The following is a 22,987-nucleotide window of genomic DNA, read 5'->3' as shown; positions in this document are numbered from 1 at the left end:
CATTTGAAAACAAAACTGTATCTTTATTTTGCGGATATAATAATATGTTGATAAATATTTGACTCTTTTTTTGGGTACACATTTTTATCGACATGCTCTTTATCAATTCTATAATTATACAATATAGATTATACAGTGTTGCTGAAACTATGTGCAATGTGCAGTTCCCTGCTATACACCAATACAGGGCATTTTGGTTTAGTATTAATGTGTATGCCTTTTTTTGGATAGTATTTTGATTTATCAAACAATAATATACAGAAAGAGATAACTAAATATCTTTTTCTGCATCATGATTTTGGCAAAATTTTGCTATTGACGTGAGCATATACACTTATTTTTATTTATAGGCACACTATTACATAATGTTAATCGACTAAAAGTCAGTTTACAAATATAACGCACATAAATAGTTGTTATTTTTTCATTTTTCTTTCACATGCTTCACTAATATTTATATCTTCACTTAGTAAGATACAATTTCTGTTGTGAAAATAACATACAATTGTTATGGGTATAAACTCACAGTTAGTGATATCTATAATTTCTATAAAATACTGTAAATATAAATAAATTTCAATAAGTACTTTAAATTGATGTTAATAGAATACATAATGACTAAATGGATTGTAAAAATATTGCCTGTAATATTCATCAAAAATTAAAAATAAATTGGAAATAAAGAACTAAACAATAAAGAAACAAAAACAATAAAAGAATAAATGCTACACAATACATGACACTATATCGTCTATCTATTGTAATTTAAAGGTATGCATTGTCTAAATACATTAATGTTAATTGTAACATAATGTGTTAATATGAGTATATGGATCTTAAAGTTATATTGTATATTTCGTACGAATGTAAAATATTCCATAAAATTGCCCAAAACATTTAAACATATTTTATGTAAATACTCAAACATATTTACATAAAATTCCTTAAATAATAAATATATACTTATATAAAAATTAAAATCTGAATGATCTCTTTTAAATCTGAAGCTCATATTACATTAAAATGAATATTCCTTTGTAATGAAAATACATAAGCTATATTTCGTACTTTGAAATTATAGTATCTCATTCAGTTTTTGAATAATTAATATTTACAAATAATGGTAGTAATTGCTTTCAATTTCTTACGTATTTTTAAAAACTATTTGAAAGGATTTTTGAAATATTTATAAGTTTAAAAAATATGGCAGTAATGGTCTATCTATTAAATTTTAAGAAAAAATAACGATAAGCTGCAATAATTTATATCTAGAATTATAAATTTCATCACTCTATCCAAGTAATTCTATACTGTAGATTTGTTCTGCTTTTAAGAGTGAGTACATGAATTGAATTTCGTTTGTCAAGAAAATCAATACTAAATTCCTTTTAGAATATCTAATTACTTTGCACATTTAACGGCTGATTATACATTTATGATCTTTTATTAGAGATTTTTTGAAATTTAGAAAAACTATTCGTAGAATACTATTTTAAACTATTAACTATTTGAAACTTAAGATATGTACAAATGTTGAACATTAAGTTTTATATCTGACACACACTCTTTTGTATAATAAAAATATAGTAATTGAGAAAAAAAATGGAATAAAAGCACACATTAGGCATATATCGTTAAAATATCGAACTCTTTGCAATTCACTATTTGTCTACGGGGATTGTACTATTGTGTTATCGCTTAACATTTTTTTTTTTCATAAGAAACACACAACTATTCGTGTTGTACATACATCATAAATGAAAGAAGATTTATAAACAAAGTAAATTTCTGTTTCAAACTGAAAGTTAAATTGCATTTTACTATAGCAAATAAATTTAAATGAACATATAATTTAAATTTTGCTATAGAAATCATATCTATTTCTTATTAAAATGCAATTTTTTAAATACGATTAAACACAGTTTATAAATTTTTTAAGGCACTGAATAAAAATACATAGTATTTTTATACCATATATACCGAGAGTCTCATAATTCATTACAAATTGGAACAATTTGTTCCTTCTATTTACACTATTCACACTTGTGTAAGGAATATGATTTAACAAGATAACTGAAAAATGACGTGTCGCTTCAAAGAACTCTATGTGTCTAAAGAATATATTAAATTATACATTCAGAGTTCTTTTAACCTTCTAATGTAACACGTTCTTAATCAAATACATCCTTGAATAAAGTTTGTTGACTTGATAGTGTAAGAAATGTAAAAAAACTAATTGTAGTTATACAACTGCATTTAAATTTGGCTACTTTGTTTTTAAATTTTTAAAAACTTCATTTGCTTTGTGGGGCATAAGCATAACAACAGGATCATTCATAAGTAATCATTAAGAAATGTCATATAAATGTGTATTTCATCGATATGAAATGCACATATCATTAAGTATCGTTCTTATGAGGAAATGCATGGTATAGTGATATTTACAAATGTTCAAGAAGAATAGTTGAAAAATATATATGCATTTTGTGATAAACAATAGAAAATGAAGTTTGCTATAATAACGAGAATAAACAATCTTCAGTAAGTGTTCCGCTCTTTTAAAATATAAAATATCTATAAAAAATTATGCAACATTTATTGATTAAAAGTGTATTAAATTTTAATTACGTATGAAATTGTTTACGTAGACTACAAGAAGAGTCAAATGTAGATATATGAGTATCTGAAATTTTGGCAACTTTCCCTGAGCGTACTAACTTTATAAATGTAGAACATAGTGGGTGGTTTCCACAAACCCAACTATTTGAAACTTAAGATACACAAGATCAACTATCAATTTGTTTCGCGATAAATATTTAAGTAATTTGTTAAGTACCTAATGCCATGATAGCATTGTATGTCATAGAGGTTTTTCCTGCTCTTCGTTGTTTAATACCTGCAGTGTTAATGTCGACTCACTAAATGCTGTCGACTATTTTCCGAACGTTAAGAGTCTTCTTGCTTAGGCAGGAGATTCGTTCTTTCTTCTTCTTCGATTAATTTTTTTGCTGATATAGCTCTGTTTGCTTCTTGACGAGCCAGAATCTCTGTATTTAAATCTAACTTAGGTTGTGCTTGACCAGGACTGATTATTGTTGTCTAGAATACATGTATGAAGTCATTACTTTTTAGTATAATTTTTTACATTTTATAAAATTAAAATAATGAAATTATGATAATAAAAAGTCAACCTTTACTGGTGAATTTTTAAGTTTTCCATTATGATCACTATATAATGAGATGAATTTCGAATGTGTAATTGGATTAGCACTGACTGGAGCAGGTGAAGTTGGAGCAGTTGCACTATGAATAGGAGATTGCACATTATCTTTTTCTTTCTCCTTCTCCTTTTTACTTTCTTTTTCTTTGTCAACAGGCAATATCGGAGATTCTGGCATACTACGATCATCTTCATCCAAAGAATGTAGTAACTAAGAATTATGAAATTATTATATAATATAAATTTGATCATATTTTTAAGACTATTAATATCATGCAATTAACCTTTTCTACTTCGTCGTCAAATTGTTGTTCCTGACCGGGCAATGAATCTTTCTGACTTCTTTCTAGAAGTGTGGCTCGTTTCGCAGCCAAATATAAAGATCTTTTAATTTTGACGTAAAATACTTCCGTGACTGCCCGTACCGTATAGTCAGGAACGAATGTATACCGTAACATAGAATCTAAATTGATTGATTGTATGCTTCCCACCGTTTGAGGATTTGTATTGGTAGGTGACTCGGCTGAAAAATTTTACACATAAGTCCATGAACATGTTGCATATTTTAGACATAAGGAGCAAGCTTAATATAAATTTTACCAATTCCAACATTGACAGTAAGTGCTTGAGAACCAAAATAAGTAAAGGGGCCGCTTTCGAACATCATATTCTCTTTTCCAACTGTAACTTCAACTCGACCTTCTAAGATTAAGACGAAGTAGTCGACCGCTTTTCCTTGTTGATAAATTACCGCTACGGGATCATTTCTTGCTTTTTCGCGTGTTTTCACTTTGATGTGATAAATAATATCTTGTTTAAGTAAACGACGCAAAATAGTTTCCGATATTGTATCGGGCTTAAAAGCATCTACAGCTGTGGATCATATATTACACTCAGATACATTTTAACAGCACTAAAATAATGTTTTATATAAATTTCATATTTTCTTAAATCAAAACACTTCTTCCTACTTGTAGACAAATACTGAAACATAGCCAATGTTAACTGAGGCGATATATGAATTCGTTGATTTTCTTTCTTCTCTGCAAACACGGTAAAATCTTGTATTTTATGTCTAGCTTGTCTTCTGCGCTTAGATTTATTATCCGCTGCAAGAAAACATGATTAATGTTAATTGCATTCATGCATATACAATATAGCGCATTTTTCATACAGGTGACTTACTAAAGACATCAGTTTCATCCATGATCTCAGCTTGAATTAATTCTTCTATAACATCTTCTAATGTAACCAATCCTATTACTTCATAAAAAGGATCACCTTCGCCTTCGTTATTAACCCTTTGAACAAATGCCATGTGTCCTTTATGACCTAAAATAAATGTAGGTTAGATATATTTTTACTTTTACAAGAGATACATTAAACGGTCCAATGACATAGATTAGTTCGAAAGATATAAACCTTCTTTAAATTGTTTAAACATAATGTCTAGCGTAACATCTTCAAAAATGAAGTTACATGGATTTTGATAAAATTGACATAAAGTTTTTAGTGGCATATTATCATCTGGATCAACAAATGCGAGATCTTTGATATAAAGCATTGTAACAATATTTGTTCTTGCACCTTCATATACTGGTATACGAGAAAAACCTAAAAAGTAACAATAATAAATGATGTAAACTGTACATGTATATATATTATTATTTGTAAAAACAATATTCTATATTCTATTGATAAACCAAACTTCTATTGATAAGTAATGCAAAATTTAAACCTGATTTCATAATTTCTGATACTGTCTCAAAATCTAAAATGGCATTATAATCCAACATATATACGTCCTCAATTTTTGTCATTACATCCTTAACAGTTTTTTTCCGCAACTCTAATGCTCCAGCAATAATGTTCACTTCATCTTTTTCTAAATCATTATATCCTGTTGTTACCTATAGATAACAATACAGAATGACACAATTATATATTATACGTATAATTCGCATATACCGATATGAAATTTTGATAATGTTATTAGATTACATGAATAACACACTCGATAAAATTAATGGATATTAATTAAATATATTGTTTATCTTTATATTAATACACATATATATAGAAGATAAATTCAACTTAAATTGGCACAGTATAAGAGTGTAAGGTTATCTTATTTAAGTTTCATGATGATAAGTAATCTAACATATACGCTGAACAGTATAAAAACTCCAAACAAACGTCAGTAGATCTATATCTTACCTACATATGATTGAATTTAGATGTTAGTATAATTATCTGTCCTATCCATACGCATTCTGATAAGATCCATACAGGAAAAAATTTGAAAAGGAGTTTTGATAATATATACTTCAAATTGCAAACAGAAAAGATCATATTCAGAATATAGGAAGCTAAAAGAAAAAATTATAACAGTTGCTTCGTTACCCCATACCTTCACAAGTTCCTTTAACCGCTCACGATTATATACATTGCCAATTTCTTCCCCAAGAAGGAAATCTAAAAGTTTACTGATAGGATAACTCATTGGAAATGTTAATACCATAGTTAGTTTGGTAATGTAAATAGTTTTTGCTCCAATACACAATCCATGTCTACTGCAAATAGCCTAAAAGTATAAAGTAATTTACCTAATTATTAAATTATCTCTAAAATTTAAAAATTATGTTTTTATCCAATGTTTCTATTGAAAACAAGATATATACTCTTACAAATATACTTACTTGCGGCGAAATTTCACCAAAAATTACAATAGCTAAAGTAGAGCAAATAACAGCAACTAATCCAGAAGTTAAATCATCTAACAAAATAGTAAAGATCGAATTCACCAAAACATTGGAGAATAAAATTGAGCATAACAAATAATTCCCATGATTTCTCACTGGTTGTATTGTTCTTGCATATTGTTTTTCCTTTAATATATAAATTATCGAATGAAATTGTTATAGGATTAAATAATTGAAATAATTCCAAGTATTAGAAAGTAAGGTACCTTTTCTGTTCCAGTATTACAAAGTATCTTCAACTCAGTTCTGTCCATTGCCATTAATCCCAAATTTAAACCAGAAAATAGAGCAGAAAAGGTAAGACACATGAAAATAATTACAATACTAAGCCAAAGTGGTAAAAATTTTTCATATGTATATATCTGTAAAAATAAATATTTTTAATAAATATTTCTAATATATTGATTAATGGTTAATGATATTTTGTTTTTATTATATTTTATTACTCACAGTTTGCCATGATTCAGTGCCTTGATGTCTAAAGAGTAAAGTGTTTGGATCTGCCTCTCCATATACCGGTTGCTTTACACATATGAAGAAAGGTGAACCAAGAGGTAATACCACATCAATAGTTGCAGTGTTATTTCTTACATTTTTTATCTGTATCAATCATATTTTTAAAAAATTATTTATGGTACAAACATTTTCTAACGCATAAGATAGAAATGCTTACTAAAAATTCATTGGTTTTAATCTTATCGCAGATACTACCCCTTTTGGCTGGTTCATCAGTAAAAGTAATCAAAGTACCTTCTGTGAAACCAAAACCAAATAATCTTATGACTGCCTTACTGCCAGCAAGTATCTCTGGAATACCATCTTCCCTATAACTAGGATCCTTTGCTGATGTCTCTATTCTCAGACCCTCAATAAACACATCTGTATGGATTTGCCGACTAAATAGATTTTTGGGGTCATCATTGACAGTGGGTAATAAATGGAAAGTGTCACGACTTGTACGAAAATATTTTCTGGGAATAAGTGACATAAAACAATAGATTAAATTAATCTTTATTTAAAAAAAGGAAAAGAATTAAGAATTATCAGAATTAACAAGAAGAAATTTTAAGAATTGTTCCAAAGTTTATTTAATAAGAAACGTCTTTGTTAGTCTTTTTAAAAGCAAAATTAATGTTTTAATTAAAAGAATTATAAATTTAACATATATGATGTATAAATTGAGTTAAAATTATTAATTAATCTTTAGAATTAATTGATCTTTATGCGAATAATTAATTAAACTTGCTTATATTTGAATGTTTAAATACAAAATTGTGAATAGAATCAGGCAAACATGTTCCTTTATAACGTTACATAGTAGGAAAATAATGATGTTTCATATGTACATATAATTATAGCATTATAAGAGAAGTCTCTTGCCGTCGATAATATCGGGATTTCCGCTTTCGTAAAAAATGGTGCCAAGTCATACGATAAATGTCTATTATTTATATGGCAAGAAAATTCTCTTTAATGATGCTCGGATAAAGACAAGTTATCTAATATTTAACTTACTTTGATTGTATTGGAGACCTGATAGTAAAATTGCTTCCAAGATTGGTCCATATTTCACCGAATATGCTGACGATCTTTAGACAGAAATAGATCGTAGTAACCTTAAAATTAGGAACTTTGTCGAACTTATATATCGCACGACTGCCATTCGGTGAGATCCAAATTGCACTTAATTTGTTTTCTGAATCGCAGTTATCAATTGTACGTGACCAGAGTAATGAGACATTATTCTCGAGGCCGGTGCCAAGAATTTCAATCAAGAAACCTGAACTAGAAGACACGTTCTCTCCCGTAAAAGATTTTTTCCTGATTAAGACATCCACCGATTTGACACTTAAATTATCAGATACTTTCACTTTTGTAAATGTATTAACGGTTACTAAATTGGATGTCACAAAAACAAGTAATAAAAGAGCTGCCGGTGTGCTTGAGCAGACAACATGTTGCGCCATCATGCGACAAGTGCACCGTGACAACTTCATACAGTCCTCAGTTAGTACTGCATTTATAATCTCATATCGTCACAATACGCTTGCGTGTTATCACAGATCAACCATAGTATAGATTTTACATCTTATAGAATTTAACCGTTTATGATTCGCGGTATTTTTGAACTTTCATTTTGGTTATTTTCGTCAGTTACTGTCGCCAAGTTAATATCCGCTATTTCAATATTTTAGCGGCAAGCTAACACAATAACATGTTTATATATCGATGAATATATATATATCCTATATGATATATTATATTATATCATATACGAAATATCATATCTGGAGTTACAACTCAACGATTCATTCATTCACATATAGAACCGCAAAGGGTTAATATTATACCAACTGATTTTTGGAAGAAGTTAAAAGCTTTATTTCCTTCTATTTTTAGTGTTTGCCAATTTACAAAGATGACAAGATACTAACGCTAAAAAGATGTAGTTTATTCTGGAGAAAAAGATTACAAATGGAAAGTCTGTGTCGCGCGGTTAGGGTTTGCTTTTTTGACTAACGAGGTTTGGAGGCGCTTTTGTAGTTCGTGACGTGGCGCCACTCGTGGGTTGATTGTGAAGTTGGTCGAGGGAGCGCCACATAATCTTTCTGTTTTGGCGGGAAATAAGTTACGTTTGCATATATGTTTTGTTAATGCGTGAAATGTTTGATATTAGACTCTAATGGATTTTGAGAAAGTTTCATAAATTTTGACGCTATTATAAAGTTACTGTGTTGTTAAATCTTATTCCGTTTTTGCTGTACATAATGCCGACCGGTTAGTATTCTTTGATAAATTAATATCTTGAAATGTCATTTATGATTCAAAGAGGTTATTTTGAAATGTTGATTAAAATTGCACTAATAATTTCTTTTAAATCTTTTAGTAACGCCTACATTTGTACAAGAAATAGTTAACGTTATTAAGAGATTCAAGTTCGAGGAATTAGAATTATCAGTAGCGCCAGTTTTTCCAGAAATATCATGGAGTAATATAAGATCCGAATTAATTAAACATCACAAAAATTTTACATCACACAATGTAGCAGAAGTTATTAAAATGGTTGTCATCGTAAGTCTTATGTACAGGCATATAATATTATTAATTTTATTTACTGTTATATATTGCGTTTCTTTTATATTTTATTGTAGGAAGAAAAAGTTACGGAGAAAATTTTAAGAGATCGTTTATCAACACTACGATTAGTTGGTAAGATACACAAAATTCAATCATTTAGACTTTATTTATTTTATAGATTGATGTAATGAAATTTTTATATTTTAGATATAAGCTGGCACAGTAATAAAAAAATGTGGTATGGCTATATATTAATAGGTTCTGATAAATCTGTAAATTATTTCATAAATAGAGAAATTCAAAATAATATGCAAGATAATTTTGAATCATTAAATATGAAAATTAATGTAAAGATATATACACATAATGATATTACATATATGTCTTTAACAGCAACAAAATATAAAAATAAAAGAGGAAAAGAAAATCGACGTGCAATTTCACACGTTTTTGCTTTATTTATGGGTCAAAAATATTTTTTTTCTACTAAAAAAACTATTTCATCTGATATTTTAAATGCTGTAGTAAGAAGTTTGGGTTATAAAAACTCTAAAAGATTTAAATTGATGGGTAGAGATCTTAAATCTTTGAGCAAATTATGTTGGAAAAGGAAAGAAGGAACAATGAATTCTGAAAATATTAATAAAACTGTGGTATATGAAGATGGTGCCCCTGATAGAAAGTAACATATCTTTCAAAATTTATATGTAAAATGAAACTTAAAAGTTCTAAAGAAAAATAATATCACATATCATATATATCCTATAGGAAGACAGGCATAGACTTTACTCAACAAAAGCAGCGGGTAAAGTATGCAGAAAAATGTTTTGGTGATAATCCTCCTACCTTAGAAGTACTTGTTGTAAATGGGCCTAGTATGCCTTTGTCACATGAAGGTGTATCAAAAGAATTACCAAATGAAAACATACAAATAGCGTGAGTTCTTTTTAAATGAAATCATGTGATTTAATATTTTATAGTTTTAACAAAATTCTATTTTTTTATGTATTTAAATGTATTTCAGATGGGAATTTCGCAGTCACAACATTGTTGCATGTTTAACAAAGTTAATAGAACGACGTATATTGGTTACACCAGTGCCTCATTATATATCAAATTTAATGACATTAGGAAGAAATGTGTTAACACTTAAGAAGGACTAATAATTAATATTTAAATGCCATATTATACTGGTATAGAGCTAATGCGAGCAAAGCTTGCTTATTACTTTAATGATCTTGTAATTATTCAAATTCTAAGTGACGAATTAGTAAAAACATATTACCATGATATATAAAGACATAATTTATTTTTTTTAATGTTTTTGTTATTGACTATTACAAATTTTTTAATATCTTTAAATAATTGTTACGTATAATAAAATGTAATTTTCGTATGTCTAAAAATAAAGAAACATAGTACATTTTTCATTTTCTTTTTCAAACGTTTTATATTAGTCTCATTAATTAACAAGCTGAGATGTTATTTAAAGTACAATAAAAGTATATTAAAAAATTCTATAAATTAATATACTAGTTATATTAATTTACTATTATATTAATATACTAGTTATATTTACATTTATATATGTATATGTATATAATATCAGGATAGAATATTTTCACATACATACAATTTATTTGATACTTTATTACAATAAAATAGTTTATAAATAAAAAGCTTTTATGGATAAATATAATATATACCTTAATTATATAAGCAATATCGAATATTAATATTAATATTAAATATTTTATTTTTAAATATATTATGGAGAATTAATACATAAAAGTACTGTCTACTAATTGATTTCTTGTGACAAAATGTTATGTTTATTTGTAAATACGTTTAGAAAGAGATAAAACCAGATAAAGAATTATATTTGTAAATAGTTCCGATTTTATATTTAATGTTTATACGTAATTACTAATATTATGAGCTAATAAAATAACATTACCTACATACATAAAAGTAAATTGAAATGTATATATTATAATATATACGAATATTAAAAAATTTATTCATATGCATGTATATTATAAAAATTTGTATTTTCAGCTGGAAATGTCGTCATCATCTATTTCATCTTCTGATGTTAAATTTGGATCATTAACTTGCAATAAGCACTTATTACAATAGCAATGAAATAAATATAAAGAGCTTAAGGCTTTGTGTCGAGAATGTTTACTTCTTTCTAGACAACATTCATCAAGGTAACTTATGCATATTTCTTCTTCTGGATGAATATCACGTATAGCTTTTAGAACCAATACATTGTTTGAATAAGGAAATTCCACAACTGCGTTTGGTACACAACTATGATTTATTGACGATTGAAAGATATAAAGACCAGAACCTTCGTTGTTCCAAAAAAAAGCTACCGCTAAAAAAGATAACATTAATGATAAAATAAAATTTATACTTGTACAATTTATGTAACAAACATAAATTCATATTAAAATCAGAAAAATTTACCTTCTTCCATATCATCATAAATTCGTTCTATTAATTTATCAACTTGGATTCTTTCATCTCTTGGTAATTCCAAAGCAGATACATTTTTAACCCAACAACTAAATGCACTAGTTCCAATTCCTTGACCATTTGTACCTACTAAAGCTAATAGACTTTTAAAACCTTCTGGTGTAAACCACTGTAAATTAAAATTCCAAATTTATTTTATAATATAGCATATTTTGAATTATATTTACACTACATACATGTTCTGTAAATTCTATATTTACGGCTTTCTGCATCATTTGTCTGAGCACTTCAATTTGTCCAATAAACTTTTCTCCTAGTAATTTATGTGCAATTTCATGCGTATCATTAACTGTACGATGACAAAATTGTGAGAAAGTTGAAAGCATCTCTTCTTTATTATCAGCTTGATTAACAAGAGCTATCATTTTAATTAATAACATCACTGTTGCTGATTCTGGTGGGTAATGCATTTGCTTCCATGTTTCATTTAATTGCACCAAGGGATGAGACTCATCCTTTTCTCTCGATTGTAAACATATTGTACTATGATATCTAAAATTTTTACATTTCATATCATTATATATAATGTTGTATATGTTGTATATAATGTTGTATAATATATGGAATTGTAATATTACCTTAAATAAGCATCATTCTGGCATTCAATACTACAATATTTTGTGCCACATTCAGGACATTCTGTAATCAAATCTTTTTTTGTTTCGCAGCATTCTGGATAAGGTAAAATAATTGCTGAGTTTCCAGTCAATCTGCGTACATTTTCTTCAGCAGTTTCTAAAGGTTTTAAACAATTGTCGCAAGCTAAGTATCCAAAGTCTAAGTTCCATGAGAATTGACAACAAACTATAGGTTTTTCTTCTAGAATTGTATCTCCATATTTAAATGAACGTACAGCAAAAAGACCTTTGCCCTGTAAAACATTTATAATTATTTTACTTTTAAGAATAATCATCAATATTTAGATTCCTATATTAATAAATGTAAGGAAAGTTTCATATATCTTTCTCTTTTGAGTTAATAATTGGAAACGCATAAATTTTTATATAAAATTATGATTAATTACATATGTACTGTGTTATACCTTTTCATTGTTAATTAATCTGATCTGAAAGTCAGTGGAATCCATTGTAATTTGATCCCTAACAAAGAAATCACATTAATTTCTAACCTTTCAATGCACGTCTGTAATTGTTGCAATGACACTACCATAGTCAAATTATAATTACAGAAACGCTGAACAGTTATTTATAAGAGTAAAGAATATTATGCATTGAGGTGATTCTGGGTTGATTGTATTTTTGTTTAAATTCAGAAACTGAAATTTCTTTGTTATTCATTTAAACGATTATTATACAATTCAACATGAAATTGTTACTGACTTACATAGTACTTCCGTAAAGGCAAGCTTCGGATCATTTTGCATGTAAGTTACTTGTTCTGAATCGGTTGAGATTTGAAGAATAAAATTAGATTTAAAAGAAGTTGGACTCATTTTATTGGATCACAAAATATAATGAACGGAGCGATGGCCATGGTAAGTTAATTACTTCTGCAATTATTATTTCTGCAAGAAATATTGAATTGATAGAAGTAACAAATTTTTCGTATCATGATGGCGGTTGTAAAATGCTTGTAATGTACATACTTATGATTAATACTTTCGAAGTATTCAATAAAATGTACGATAGTAACATATTTCTACAATATCTTACTAACATACTGTTAATAATAATTCGATATATAGCGAATACAATTATTAACTCTTTTTCTTTTTAGTTTTGTTTTTAAGTTATATTATTTTAACATAGATTCATTAAAGGTACGTTTATATTTTTTCTTGAATTCCTTTTCACATAATTGTAAAATATGTTTTCTTTTACTATAATGACTATAATGGATGTTATATTTAAAATCATATTATTATGTTTATATTATTAAAACTAATGAAAAATATCATAGTAGTTCAATAAATAAGCATTGTAAAAACTTTCTTTTATTAGTAATCACTAATTTTTATTGTAAAATCTAATAAATGTTTTATATGTTCTTAGGCACCAACATCCCAGAATAATGTGGAACCTCCAAACAAGAAACCTAGAGTTGAAGGTACATTGCTAATATTCCCAAATAAATGTATATCTCTAATGTACACTAATAAACTATACAATTAAGCGTACAACTGGAAAAGACGGTGAACACAGAAGCAACAGCAAGCATAATATATTTCTAAGCAAAGGAAATGATGAAGAAAACATATATTATTTATTTAGGACAATCAGGTGCTAGCTTTCTATTAAACTGCTGGCAAGCTATAAGTGTTGAGTGGTCTATTGCAGTTTCAGAATATATTTTGGTAGGCTAGGGTGATAGGTGATCGTTGGCCCTCAATAAAACTAATGTATGGTTGTCCTTCTGTTCTGAGATGTTACAGCGGAGAGACAGTACAGAATCTGTGGCCTACGACTGAGCTGTGATCATGAGCGTGCGCCAAACAAAGAAAGAGAACGCTACATTCGTTGAACAGAACAAATCAGAGTTTTGCAAACTCCCACTGACACAGCATCTATTGTCGAGTACCAAATATGATGCGTATGTTAGATAGGTCAGCATTTTAGGGTAATTTTCTTTCATCCTAAATATAAGCTTCTAATTTATTTTATTAAAATAAAAATAATTGTTTGAATATATTTTATTTGAAATATTGATGTACTAAATTTTGTTTTATTTCATATCTTCTTTCTTACTTAAATGTCCTTTTTTTTCTATAATGTAAGTAATTTCTTTGATCCCCGATTTAATTTTTAAGTGCAAAACAATAAGGCGGAAGCTTATAAATAGGAGATGCAATGGCGATGTATGTCTTAAGATTTTCTTAATCACATTTATATTATTATATAAAGATGAGGTAATTTGTTCGTTTATTAAAGAAGAGACATATACCTGTTATAAACAAAAAATTATTGATGTTATTAGAACAGGGTGCACATCACAAGCAAAGTATATTTTTGCGAAGGTCGATCGCGATACATTTTTTTTATTAATTAGGATCGCCATTGCTATACAGAACATGTTAGGGTTAATTACGTGATAGGTTGGAGAAGGCAAACTGTAAGAAAATGGCGCAGAAAATGCACTGAGAGTATTCTCCTTTGCTTTGTGCTTACAGATTTGTGCGTCGCCTCAATCTCGGATAGTATGCGCACAACCATCATTGCTCAGCCCAGAACACGGTTAGCTGTTAATCAAATGATTGAACAAAGCTAATAGTATTAATTCGTGAAACTGCAAAAGTCATAAAAGAGAAAAAGAAACGTTTCAACGTGTTCTGATTTCTGTTTCAGAGACTAGCAGACCAAATTGGTTATGATCATACGAAACCTAATCTAGTTATTGGTAGTCTTTTTTTGGGGCTGATAGTGTAAACAGTAATGAAATTTAAATGTGAAAACTCTGTTAATTGAATAATTGCAATGATTTCTCTTCAATTTTGATATTGTTTTTAGCACACTCTTGACGTTATTTCTCTTACAAAATATAAAATAACTTTTATTTTAATGGCGTGAAAAAAAAGAAGGAAATGTATTTCTATTTTAAAATACATTTGTATGAGTATATACATGTAATTGTGTACATGCATTACTTTATATACAAGGATAACGTTACTGTTCTTGATTGTTTTAATTTCTTTGAACTTACAGTTTGGAGGACGCTCCTACCGCAGTTGGAATTGCTGTACGACATCGTTACTTTTTCCGTCTCTTTTTAAGTCATTTCTTTCACTTTTTATCCATTTTAAAGACTTTATAGAGATATATAAAACTTAAGAAAATTATACAGTATACTTGTATACCAAATATTAAATATATTGAATTGAATATTAGTTACATGTATAATTCAAATTCTGTTTAATTTTAACGAATAAGAAGACTAAAAATTAAGAAATCGAATCAAATGAATTGTTCTGGTACCTCTATCATCGCAAAAAAAAGTAAAAAAGAGTCAAAGCAAATATTAGACAACAGTTTTTAAAAAATTCGTACGTGTGTGTGATGGTGGAAGTACTGAATGTAATATGTATTATATTTCATCTTTGTCTAATGCCAACTTTCTTCGTAGGGAATGCATCAGAGTTCTTACCCGGCCCTATATATGATCTCAATCAAATAAAACAAGTTGTTGCTGGTATGTAGTATTACAATATTATTTCTCTCTAATTAGAAAAAATATAAGCTATTAAAGTAATTTAAATAAAACATTTAAGATTTATATATGATGTATATAAAGAAATTGTGACAATTAAAATTTGTTGCTCCAATTAAAGTTATATTGAGAGTCAATAATAATTTGGTGAACAAATAGCTGATAAGATCTGAAAGAACATTATTATTTTAAAACATGTATTAATAAAGCATGTCTTATTTTACATATAATATCTATTTTGTTACAGGACCTGGAGCTAAATATCTTACATTACCTGGCATTCTAGGTGCGGGTCTTCCAAAAATTACATCTGAACAACAGGATACAGTAAATAGAGCAAAAAAGTATGCAATGGAACAAAGCATCAAAATGGTTTTAATGAAGCAGACTCTCGCACATCAACAGCAGGTAATTTTTTAACATGACGCTAACAAACTTTACTCGCCTAACATACATTTTACATTCCATTGTACATTCATAGATTTCTGTATTGAACAAATATCTATCTATTCTTTTATTACCATTGATTTGTTTGAATAAGAATGATCAGTAATGTGTTAAAAATTCCGTTGATAACAACAGAATTAATAAAACAATTAACATATATATAATCAACAATGGAAATGGTATATAGTAAATCAATGTTCTATTAAATTTGTAATATTTAATTGAATGTTGATTGTTTATACTTTATAGGAATGAACAATGGAATTAATGTATACATTTATGAAATGATACATTAAAATTATGGGGTTCTTTTTTGTCTCAAAAAATGCTATTTATTAAAAGATGGATTTACATTTATTCCTCTACTTAGCTCTTTGCCACTTATATAACAAAAATTGAGAGAAATATGTCTATAGCGTTTTAAGCTGATGTTTGTCCTTACAATTTAGCTCGCCCCGCCGAGTAATCTTTAATTTGATCCTAAATATATTAACCTGTGTTCGTTATGACGAGCGAGTAAAGTAAAAAAATATAACAGAAATTAAAAACGAACACTGGAACCTAACTCTGATCGGTTGATTTTTTCTCCCCGCAGAAGAATAAGTTGGTCCTGCGGCAGCAAGTTTTATTGCTAATGTGCAGGTTAGTGTCAACCAAGTCAAGACAGAAACGATATGAAACCGCCTTATGATCAAACACTCCTAAACGTTTTCCTGAGTTACTACTGTAAGCGAAGGTTAGATATCTTGAGATAGTAGTCGGCGGGAGCAGAGCTGTACCAGCGCGAAGGAGGACAAGTTTTTGTGCATGAATCTCTGGATGATTTGAGAAAAATAATCAATATAAACTTTCGAGCTCAACTATTCTTTCTCTCTTTGCTGCAAAGATACTGTACTTATATTTAGAATACAATGTTGAAAATTCGAATTATTTTTTGACTTGACTTTGTTAAAGATACTACATTTAGATTATTATTCAATGAGTTTATTATGAAAATACTTGCAATTTACATGTTGCTTTGATCCAGAGTTTTGAATGTAGTATCAAAATTTTGACTTTGATTAATTCCTTAATCAGTGTTAAGGTAAGAGTAGTTGAGTAACGAAGGTGGAATGGTAAAAGAGCTTGGGGGATTTTTGAGATGAACGAGACATGGTGTATGTAAGGGGGAGGGATATCAATAGAAGGCCTATGGTCCTTTGTGTTACAGCAAATGGCTAGTCAACGGAATCAGGTGCAGAGACAGCAGGCTCTCGCCCTCATGTGCAGGTTTGTTTGTTCTTTGTCTTAGCCCTCCAAATTTCGTCTTCGATACTCGCCGTTTTAAATAGAAAATACATTCTAACTTTTATTGTGTATAGGCTAAAAACTTCCATTCATCATTCAGATCAGATTTTGATAAATTTTAATTATTTAGAATAAAATTATACATACGTTCTTTCTACTGTTAAGAATTAAATTTAAATCACTTGAGTACAGTATTATGAACTTCATTTGTAATTTTTTCAATTATATATATATATATACTGTCCTAAATTGGAAATTCAAGTTTTTGAATAAATTTCTGTTTAGTAAAATCATGTTATAGTTACTTATAACGAATATATTTTTATATGATATATTTGCATTTTGAGCATTGTCGAAGTATTGTGCTTTATTTAGCATATATATATATTTAGATCGGCAATATTTTCTTTAAATAACAATTCCTTTACACATTTTTTTTAAAAGAACCTTCAAAAATTTGTTTTGCTTTTTTTTCCTTTTTATTTGATGATAGGATACGATTGTGAGTATCTTAATGAATTAGGATATAATTGAACAATAATGTCTCTGTTTAATATAACGAAGGGCGACTATCACCTGAAATAAAATTCCTATATGACAGGGTATATGTGGGCAGCATCAGTTTTGAATTAAAAGAGGACACGATTAGGCAAGCTTTCTTGCCTTTTGGTCCTATAAAATCAATCAACATGTCTTGGGATCCAGTTACGCAGAAGCACAAAGGATTCGCATTCGTCGAATACGAGATACCTGAAGCAGCACAACTTGCTTTGGAACAAATGAATGGTGTCATGATTGGTGGACGTAACATCAAGGTAGCAGGACGTACCTATATAACGAATTTCCTGTCCCCCAGCAATCCTATCATCCCGCCGGAGGTCGGCAAATTTTTATTTAGCCTTATCCAATTTGAAATTCCTTTTGATTGAATTGCATTATATTTACAAAATGTACTTCGGTCAAAAAAATCTTGTTAAACTCTTTAACGATTTCATTAGATTCTTACCGTAGATTTTAAAATCTCTTATGATACTACTTTTTGATATTTTTACGAACATAACAATGAGTTCTAGCATTATTTTAGACAAATATGAGTTTTGGTAGGAAAGATTTATTTATATAAAAATTGATACTTTTGATTAGTAAAATTATTATTAACACGTCAAAAGTTGTGTTCGAATAAAGAATATAGTTCCTGGACCTAATCCTATTTTTGTACTTCTCTTTTTGTAATTAAAATATTAATATTTGACAGATTCGTTACAAATACTTTTCTTTTAATAGTCGAAAGTATTAGTTATGAGCTTTTATTTTTCTTCAGGTTGTGGGGCGACCGTCGAATATGCCTCAGGCCCAGTCCGTTATTGATGAAATTACGGAAGAGAGTAAACACTATAATCGAATTTATATTGCGTCAATCCATCAAGATTTAACTGAGGACGATATTAAATCCGTGTTTGAAGCGTTTGGACCGATTACATATTGTAAATTGGCACAAGGCAGTTCGCCCCATCGACATAAAGGTTACGGTTTTATTGAATACGAAACAATGCAGGCCGCGTTAGAAGCTATCGCATCAATGAATTTATTTGACTTGGGTGGGCAATACTTGCGAGTAGGCAGAGCTATTACTCCACCAAATGCTCTTATGGGTCCGCCAAGTGGAACTAGTATGATGCCTACCGCTGCTGCGGTCGCAGCTGCAGCTGCAACTGCAAAAATTCAAGCAATGGATGCTGTAGCTAGTAATGCAGTTGCTCTTGGTTTGACCAAGCTTGGAGCAGCTGCCCCACCAATTTTGAATCAAGGTATGAGTTAATAGTGATTGAGGAAATTTTAGAATCTGAAATTTTCTTTGAAGTCATTATGAACATGAATTTTTATACACAGCTTTGCCTGGTATAGTAAGACCGACTATTGCCCCAGCGACAATGATGGCACCGCCAACTATAGCAACGGTAGCACCTGTTATACCTCCGCCTGGTATAGCTATACCGCAAACTTTAACTCGGCCTCCTGCGATAATTCAACCGATACCTGGGCAGCCAGTTGTTATACCTCCTCCAGCTGTTGTAGCACCTACAATAGTAGGAACTCCAGTCGTAAGATTTTCATTTATTATTATATTCACACGTTGAAAAGTTATAATATTTAAATTATTTGAAATGTGGCTAGATACCTGTTACAACTACGACGAATTCCGATATTATGAGACGGGCACAAGAACAAGCAGCTCATCAAAAACAACAGGAAGAATTACAGAAGAAATTGTTAGAAGAGACAGAACCCCAAACATTACAGCAACAAGAAAATATGTCGATCAAAGGACAAAGTGCGCGTCATCTTGTTATGCAGAAACTTATGCGCAAAGTTGAATCCCGTGTTGTTATTTTACGAAACATGGTAGCCCCAGAAGATGTAGATGAAAGTTTACAAGAAGAAATTCAAGATGAATGTTCTAAATTTGGAGTTGTAGAAAGAGTTATTATTTATAATGAACGACAATCGGAAGATGACGAAGATGCGGAAGTTATCGTAAAAATATTTGTTGAATTTTCTCAGATGAGTGGTAAGTTTATAATGATTTATTGTTTTTTAATTAATTAAATGTGAATTTTAATTTGATATTGATATTAAATAATCATTTTAGAAGCGGAACGTGCAAGGGATTCTTTGAATGGTCGTTATTTCGGTGGACGTTTAGTGAAGGGAGAACTATATGATCAAGCTTTATTTGATAATAGTGACTTTTCTGGTTGATTATAAGATACTTATTATCTGTTGAATTTGTCAGTTTCTTTTGAACAAAAGAAGTTATATTTATCGTTGAGTGATATTCCGTGCGTCTAATCGAAAGTACATACTACATCTTTTGAAATTTCAACAATTATAGTCTATCTTCTGACTAAGGAGTCTAGCTTTTAATTTTTATTTACTTTTCTAGACATTAAATTAATAGATTAGTCAAAACTATTATCATTACTTAGTAAGATAATAGTTTTAATAAATCGTTTTAACACTTAGCCAACCGCGCGCGTCACAACGAGCTATACGTTTCTCACCGCGCTCGAACAAGTTATACGCTGTCCACCGCGCATGTTTCCAAGTATCGAGGGCTAGTATTCACTACTTAAAAAAACAAAGAAATGTAAAAATTATTTAAGAGGTCAATTATATTTTGCGGTAATGATTTTATTTAACGATTTCACATATTGTTTATACAAAACATCAAATTAAAAGTATATGTTAAAAGCATATATTATTTAATTAAAAACATTAAAGGTGATTAATCCTTTCGCTACGGGCGACTTCTCCGCCGCGGAATTCCCGCTGAACGAGTCGCCGCACCAAAACAGATCACGGTACGCGAGAAAGATCATCAGCGGCCGCATTTACGTCTCACTGCAAACCGAGCTGCTGTGACGGTGTTTTTCGAAGAAAAAAACTTTCCTCAAAACAGAGTATTTATTATTTATTTCTTGACACACTCATTTTTAATTACAATTTGGTAACAAATAATATTATAGAATATAATGATATAATATAATATGATATGATATGATATGATATGATACTAATAGCTTTTAATAATGGTATTGCGTGTGATATTTTTCGAAACATGGTGTTACTCATTAGCCAACATCGCAAATCTATACACTGGTATATATACACTGCCCTCTTGTCACACCGTTTGTTAATAAAAGGCTTGAGGATGTACAATACTCGTCGTATGTATAATACGCGACATCTTACGCAGAGTGACTATAGTCGCCCGTAGTATGTCAGTGGCATCTTACGCAGAGCGATTGTGGTCGCCCGTAGTAACGAAAGGGTTAAAAATAAATAACAATTTGAATGTGAAATTAAAAATTCATAATGCATTTTAATATTTTTTTACAATGTGGTATCGTTCGATTATAACTTTATGTAGTCATAACGGATACCGTAACTTTTTAATTAATTTTAATACCACTAAATTGATGTATTTTATTATATACTGTATTTTATAAAAACAGAAAAAGTAGCGCAATTAATTGGAAACAATTTCAGTTAAACAATAATTGATAATAATAAAAAAAAAAGAACGCGTTGCAAAAGTCAAAAAGAGAGATCTTCCCGTTCGGTCACGCAGATCTCCCTATTCGGTTGGCTAAATGTTAAAGTATAAGTTGGAAATAACTATTGAATAGTTTTGCTCAATGGAAGACAGCCGTTGGATTACTATTATTATTACTTTTGTATAAAAGGGATATTTTATTTAAATTCAGTAGCAGACTAATTTTTGTTCAAAGAGGGTTAATTTACAGAAAAATATAAGTACATATGCAAAAAAAATATAGGGTATTAATAAATTGTTTTATTCATAGACTATACACAAATTATATACACATATAAATTATGTCATACTACAAGTATATGTTATAATAAAGTTTGTACATATTTACTAGATATTCCATTAATTTTAACATTCTAAAAGCGTATATATAATTAAATTAAATCTCAGATATTTTATTTATGTCTATTTATCTTCTTTTTTTTTTTGTTTATCATATTGTACCTTATAATCTTGGCCATAATTTTGATACTCCTCATAAATTGGAAATGATGTATATTCTCCTTGATTAATTTGCTTTTGTAATCCATTACTTGCATATTTTGCTTCTATTTCCGCAGCATTTCGTTTTTTGATCATTTGTAATTGATAATTTTGTTCTATTTCTTCTCTTGACGGTGGATCTTTTCGACGATGTCTTAACCATGCCTCCCATTCTACCGGTACTTCTTGCGTGTGATCATCTTTATTTACAGGTACAAAATATCGAGATGAGTTCTTTCTGGTTGATCTTGGGTTTTCAATTTCGTAATATTTTGTACCATAATTATCTTCACCAATTAGCTTCTGTCGGGTTGGTTTAAATGATGCAATAAAATTTTTTAAAATAATTCGCAATAAACCTCTTTCTTTTCCAGACATTTTAACTTCACTTTACACACTGCAAAAATTAAAGCTGTTAAAACGTAATTTAATGAAAATGATGATATTTATATCATACATTTTTAATATCTTTATTTAAATAACTACAAGTAATGCTTTAATTTAGCTTTCATTAAGCAACAGTTAATTAGGAACGTCTATATTAGTTATTTACGACATTTATATACACAAACAGTTTTTTAGTATGAAGAGCTACATAGAAACAAAGAGTACCTTCCAAAGGATATGTAGAGACATTTATTCAAATAAATACAAACAAGTATTTAATTAAATTAAACAATGGAAAAAAATTACATCGATTATTGCAACGGTTTGTTGTGCATACGCACAGCTTACAGTGAAAACATGACCAAAGTGAAAATATTATAAACTGGTATTTCTGTGAGTTATGTTGGTAATCTTGAGTCCGAAAATTTCATGGACATAGAAATTGTCCATGAAAAATTTACATACTGTATTATTTATTTCTAATCTAGTATTAATTTGTAAACG

At 29.0% G+C, this 22,987-nt stretch overlaps 5 protein-coding genes across 17 annotated transcripts; 2 read left to right on the top strand and 3 right to left on the bottom strand.

The window, feature by feature from the left end:
* Window positions 1–2: 2 nt before the first annotated feature.
* Window positions 3–7,997, bottom strand: LOC126924527 (unextended protein). 2 transcript variants are annotated; one of them, XM_050739122.1, is made up of 14 exons: window positions 7,498–7,997; window positions 6,656–6,953; window positions 6,433–6,582; window positions 6,189–6,344; window positions 5,920–6,108; window positions 5,631–5,804; window positions 4,959–5,130; window positions 4,643–4,834; window positions 4,406–4,552; window positions 4,192–4,329; window positions 3,821–4,093; window positions 3,505–3,743; window positions 3,276–3,431; window positions 3–3,099 (listed from the first exon to the last, which is right to left on the bottom strand). In XM_050739122.1, the coding sequence occupies exons 1-14, from the start codon at window positions 7,977–7,979 to the stop codon at window positions 2,947–2,949; spliced, it is 2,919 nt and encodes a 972-aa protein (XP_050595079.1). In that variant the 5' UTR covers window positions 7,980–7,997; the 3' UTR covers window positions 3–2,946. The 2 variants fall into 2 exon arrangements, with proteins under 2 accessions (XP_050595079.1, XP_050595078.1); XM_050739121.1 differs by having other exon boundaries at window positions 3,192–3,431; window positions 7,498–7,996.
* Window positions 7,998–8,574: 577 nt separating this feature from the next.
* LOC126924542 (uncharacterized) lies at window positions 8,575–10,490 on the top strand. The gene is made up of 6 exons (XM_050739166.1): window positions 8,575–8,760; window positions 8,870–9,054; window positions 9,135–9,192; window positions 9,268–9,742; window positions 9,829–9,996; window positions 10,085–10,490. Exons 1-6 carry the CDS (start codon window positions 8,751–8,753, stop codon window positions 10,221–10,223), a joined length of 1,035 nt encoding a protein of 344 aa, XP_050595123.1. The 5' UTR covers window positions 8,575–8,750; the 3' UTR covers window positions 10,224–10,490.
* Window positions 10,491–10,690: 200 nt separating this feature from the next.
* Window positions 10,691–12,795, bottom strand: LOC126924541 (histone-lysine N-trimethyltransferase SMYD5). 2 transcript variants are annotated; one of them, XM_050739164.1, is made up of 5 exons: window positions 12,647–12,795; window positions 12,183–12,475; window positions 11,781–12,096; window positions 11,536–11,713; window positions 10,691–11,443 (listed from the first exon to the last, which is right to left on the bottom strand). In XM_050739164.1, exons 1-5 carry the CDS (start codon window positions 12,689–12,691, stop codon window positions 11,115–11,117), a joined length of 1,161 nt encoding a protein of 386 aa, XP_050595121.1. In that variant the 5' UTR covers window positions 12,692–12,795; the 3' UTR covers window positions 10,691–11,114. The 2 variants fall into 2 exon arrangements, with proteins under 2 accessions (XP_050595121.1, XP_050595122.1); XM_050739165.1 differs by having other exon boundaries at window positions 11,805–12,096.
* Window positions 12,796–12,935: 140 nt separating this feature from the next.
* On the top strand, window positions 12,936–20,646 carry LOC126924532 (poly(U)-binding-splicing factor half pint). Of its 10 annotated transcripts, none has more exons than XM_050739140.1 (12): window positions 12,991–13,099; window positions 13,617–13,671; window positions 13,988–14,138; window positions 14,732–14,795; window positions 14,907–15,747; window positions 16,013–16,173; window positions 17,423–17,481; window positions 18,101–18,314; window positions 18,821–19,307; window positions 19,390–19,601; window positions 19,675–20,068; window positions 20,150–20,646. In XM_050739140.1, exons 5-12 carry the CDS (start codon window positions 15,615–15,617, stop codon window positions 20,257–20,259), a joined length of 1,770 nt encoding a protein of 589 aa, XP_050595097.1. In that variant the 5' UTR covers window positions 12,991–13,099; window positions 13,617–13,671; window positions 13,988–14,138; window positions 14,732–14,795; window positions 14,907–15,614; the 3' UTR covers window positions 20,260–20,646. The 10 variants fall into 10 exon arrangements, with proteins under 10 accessions (XP_050595092.1, XP_050595097.1, XP_050595094.1 ...); XM_050739137.1 differs by having other exon boundaries at window positions 13,988–14,167; XM_050739142.1 differs by having other exon boundaries at window positions 13,988–14,167; window positions 14,732–15,297; window positions 15,682–15,747.
* A 1,190-nt stretch (window positions 20,647–21,836) lies between these two features.
* LOC126924522 (uncharacterized) lies at window positions 21,837–22,875 on the bottom strand. 2 transcript variants are annotated; one of them, XM_050739113.1, is made up of 2 exons: window positions 22,709–22,875; window positions 21,837–22,493 (listed from the first exon to the last, which is right to left on the bottom strand). In XM_050739113.1, the coding sequence occupies exon 2, from the start codon at window positions 22,472–22,474 to the stop codon at window positions 22,019–22,021; it is 456 nt and encodes a 151-aa protein (XP_050595070.1). In that variant the 5' UTR covers window positions 22,475–22,493; window positions 22,709–22,875; the 3' UTR covers window positions 21,837–22,018. The 2 variants fall into 2 exon arrangements, with proteins under 2 accessions (XP_050595070.1, XP_050595071.1); XM_050739114.1 differs by lacking the exon at window positions 22,709–22,875 and adding an exon at window positions 22,554–22,697.
* Window positions 22,876–22,987: the final 112 nt, after the last annotated feature.

This window comes from Bombus affinis, chromosome 14, assembly GCF_024516045.1.
Source record: "Bombus affinis isolate iyBomAffi1 chromosome 14, iyBomAffi1.2, whole genome shotgun sequence".
NCBI classification, from domain to species: domain Eukaryota; kingdom Metazoa; phylum Arthropoda; class Insecta; order Hymenoptera; family Apidae; genus Bombus; species Bombus affinis.
The sequence above is the reverse complement of the archived record's forward strand: the minus strand, read 5'-3'. Positions and strand labels throughout refer to the sequence as shown.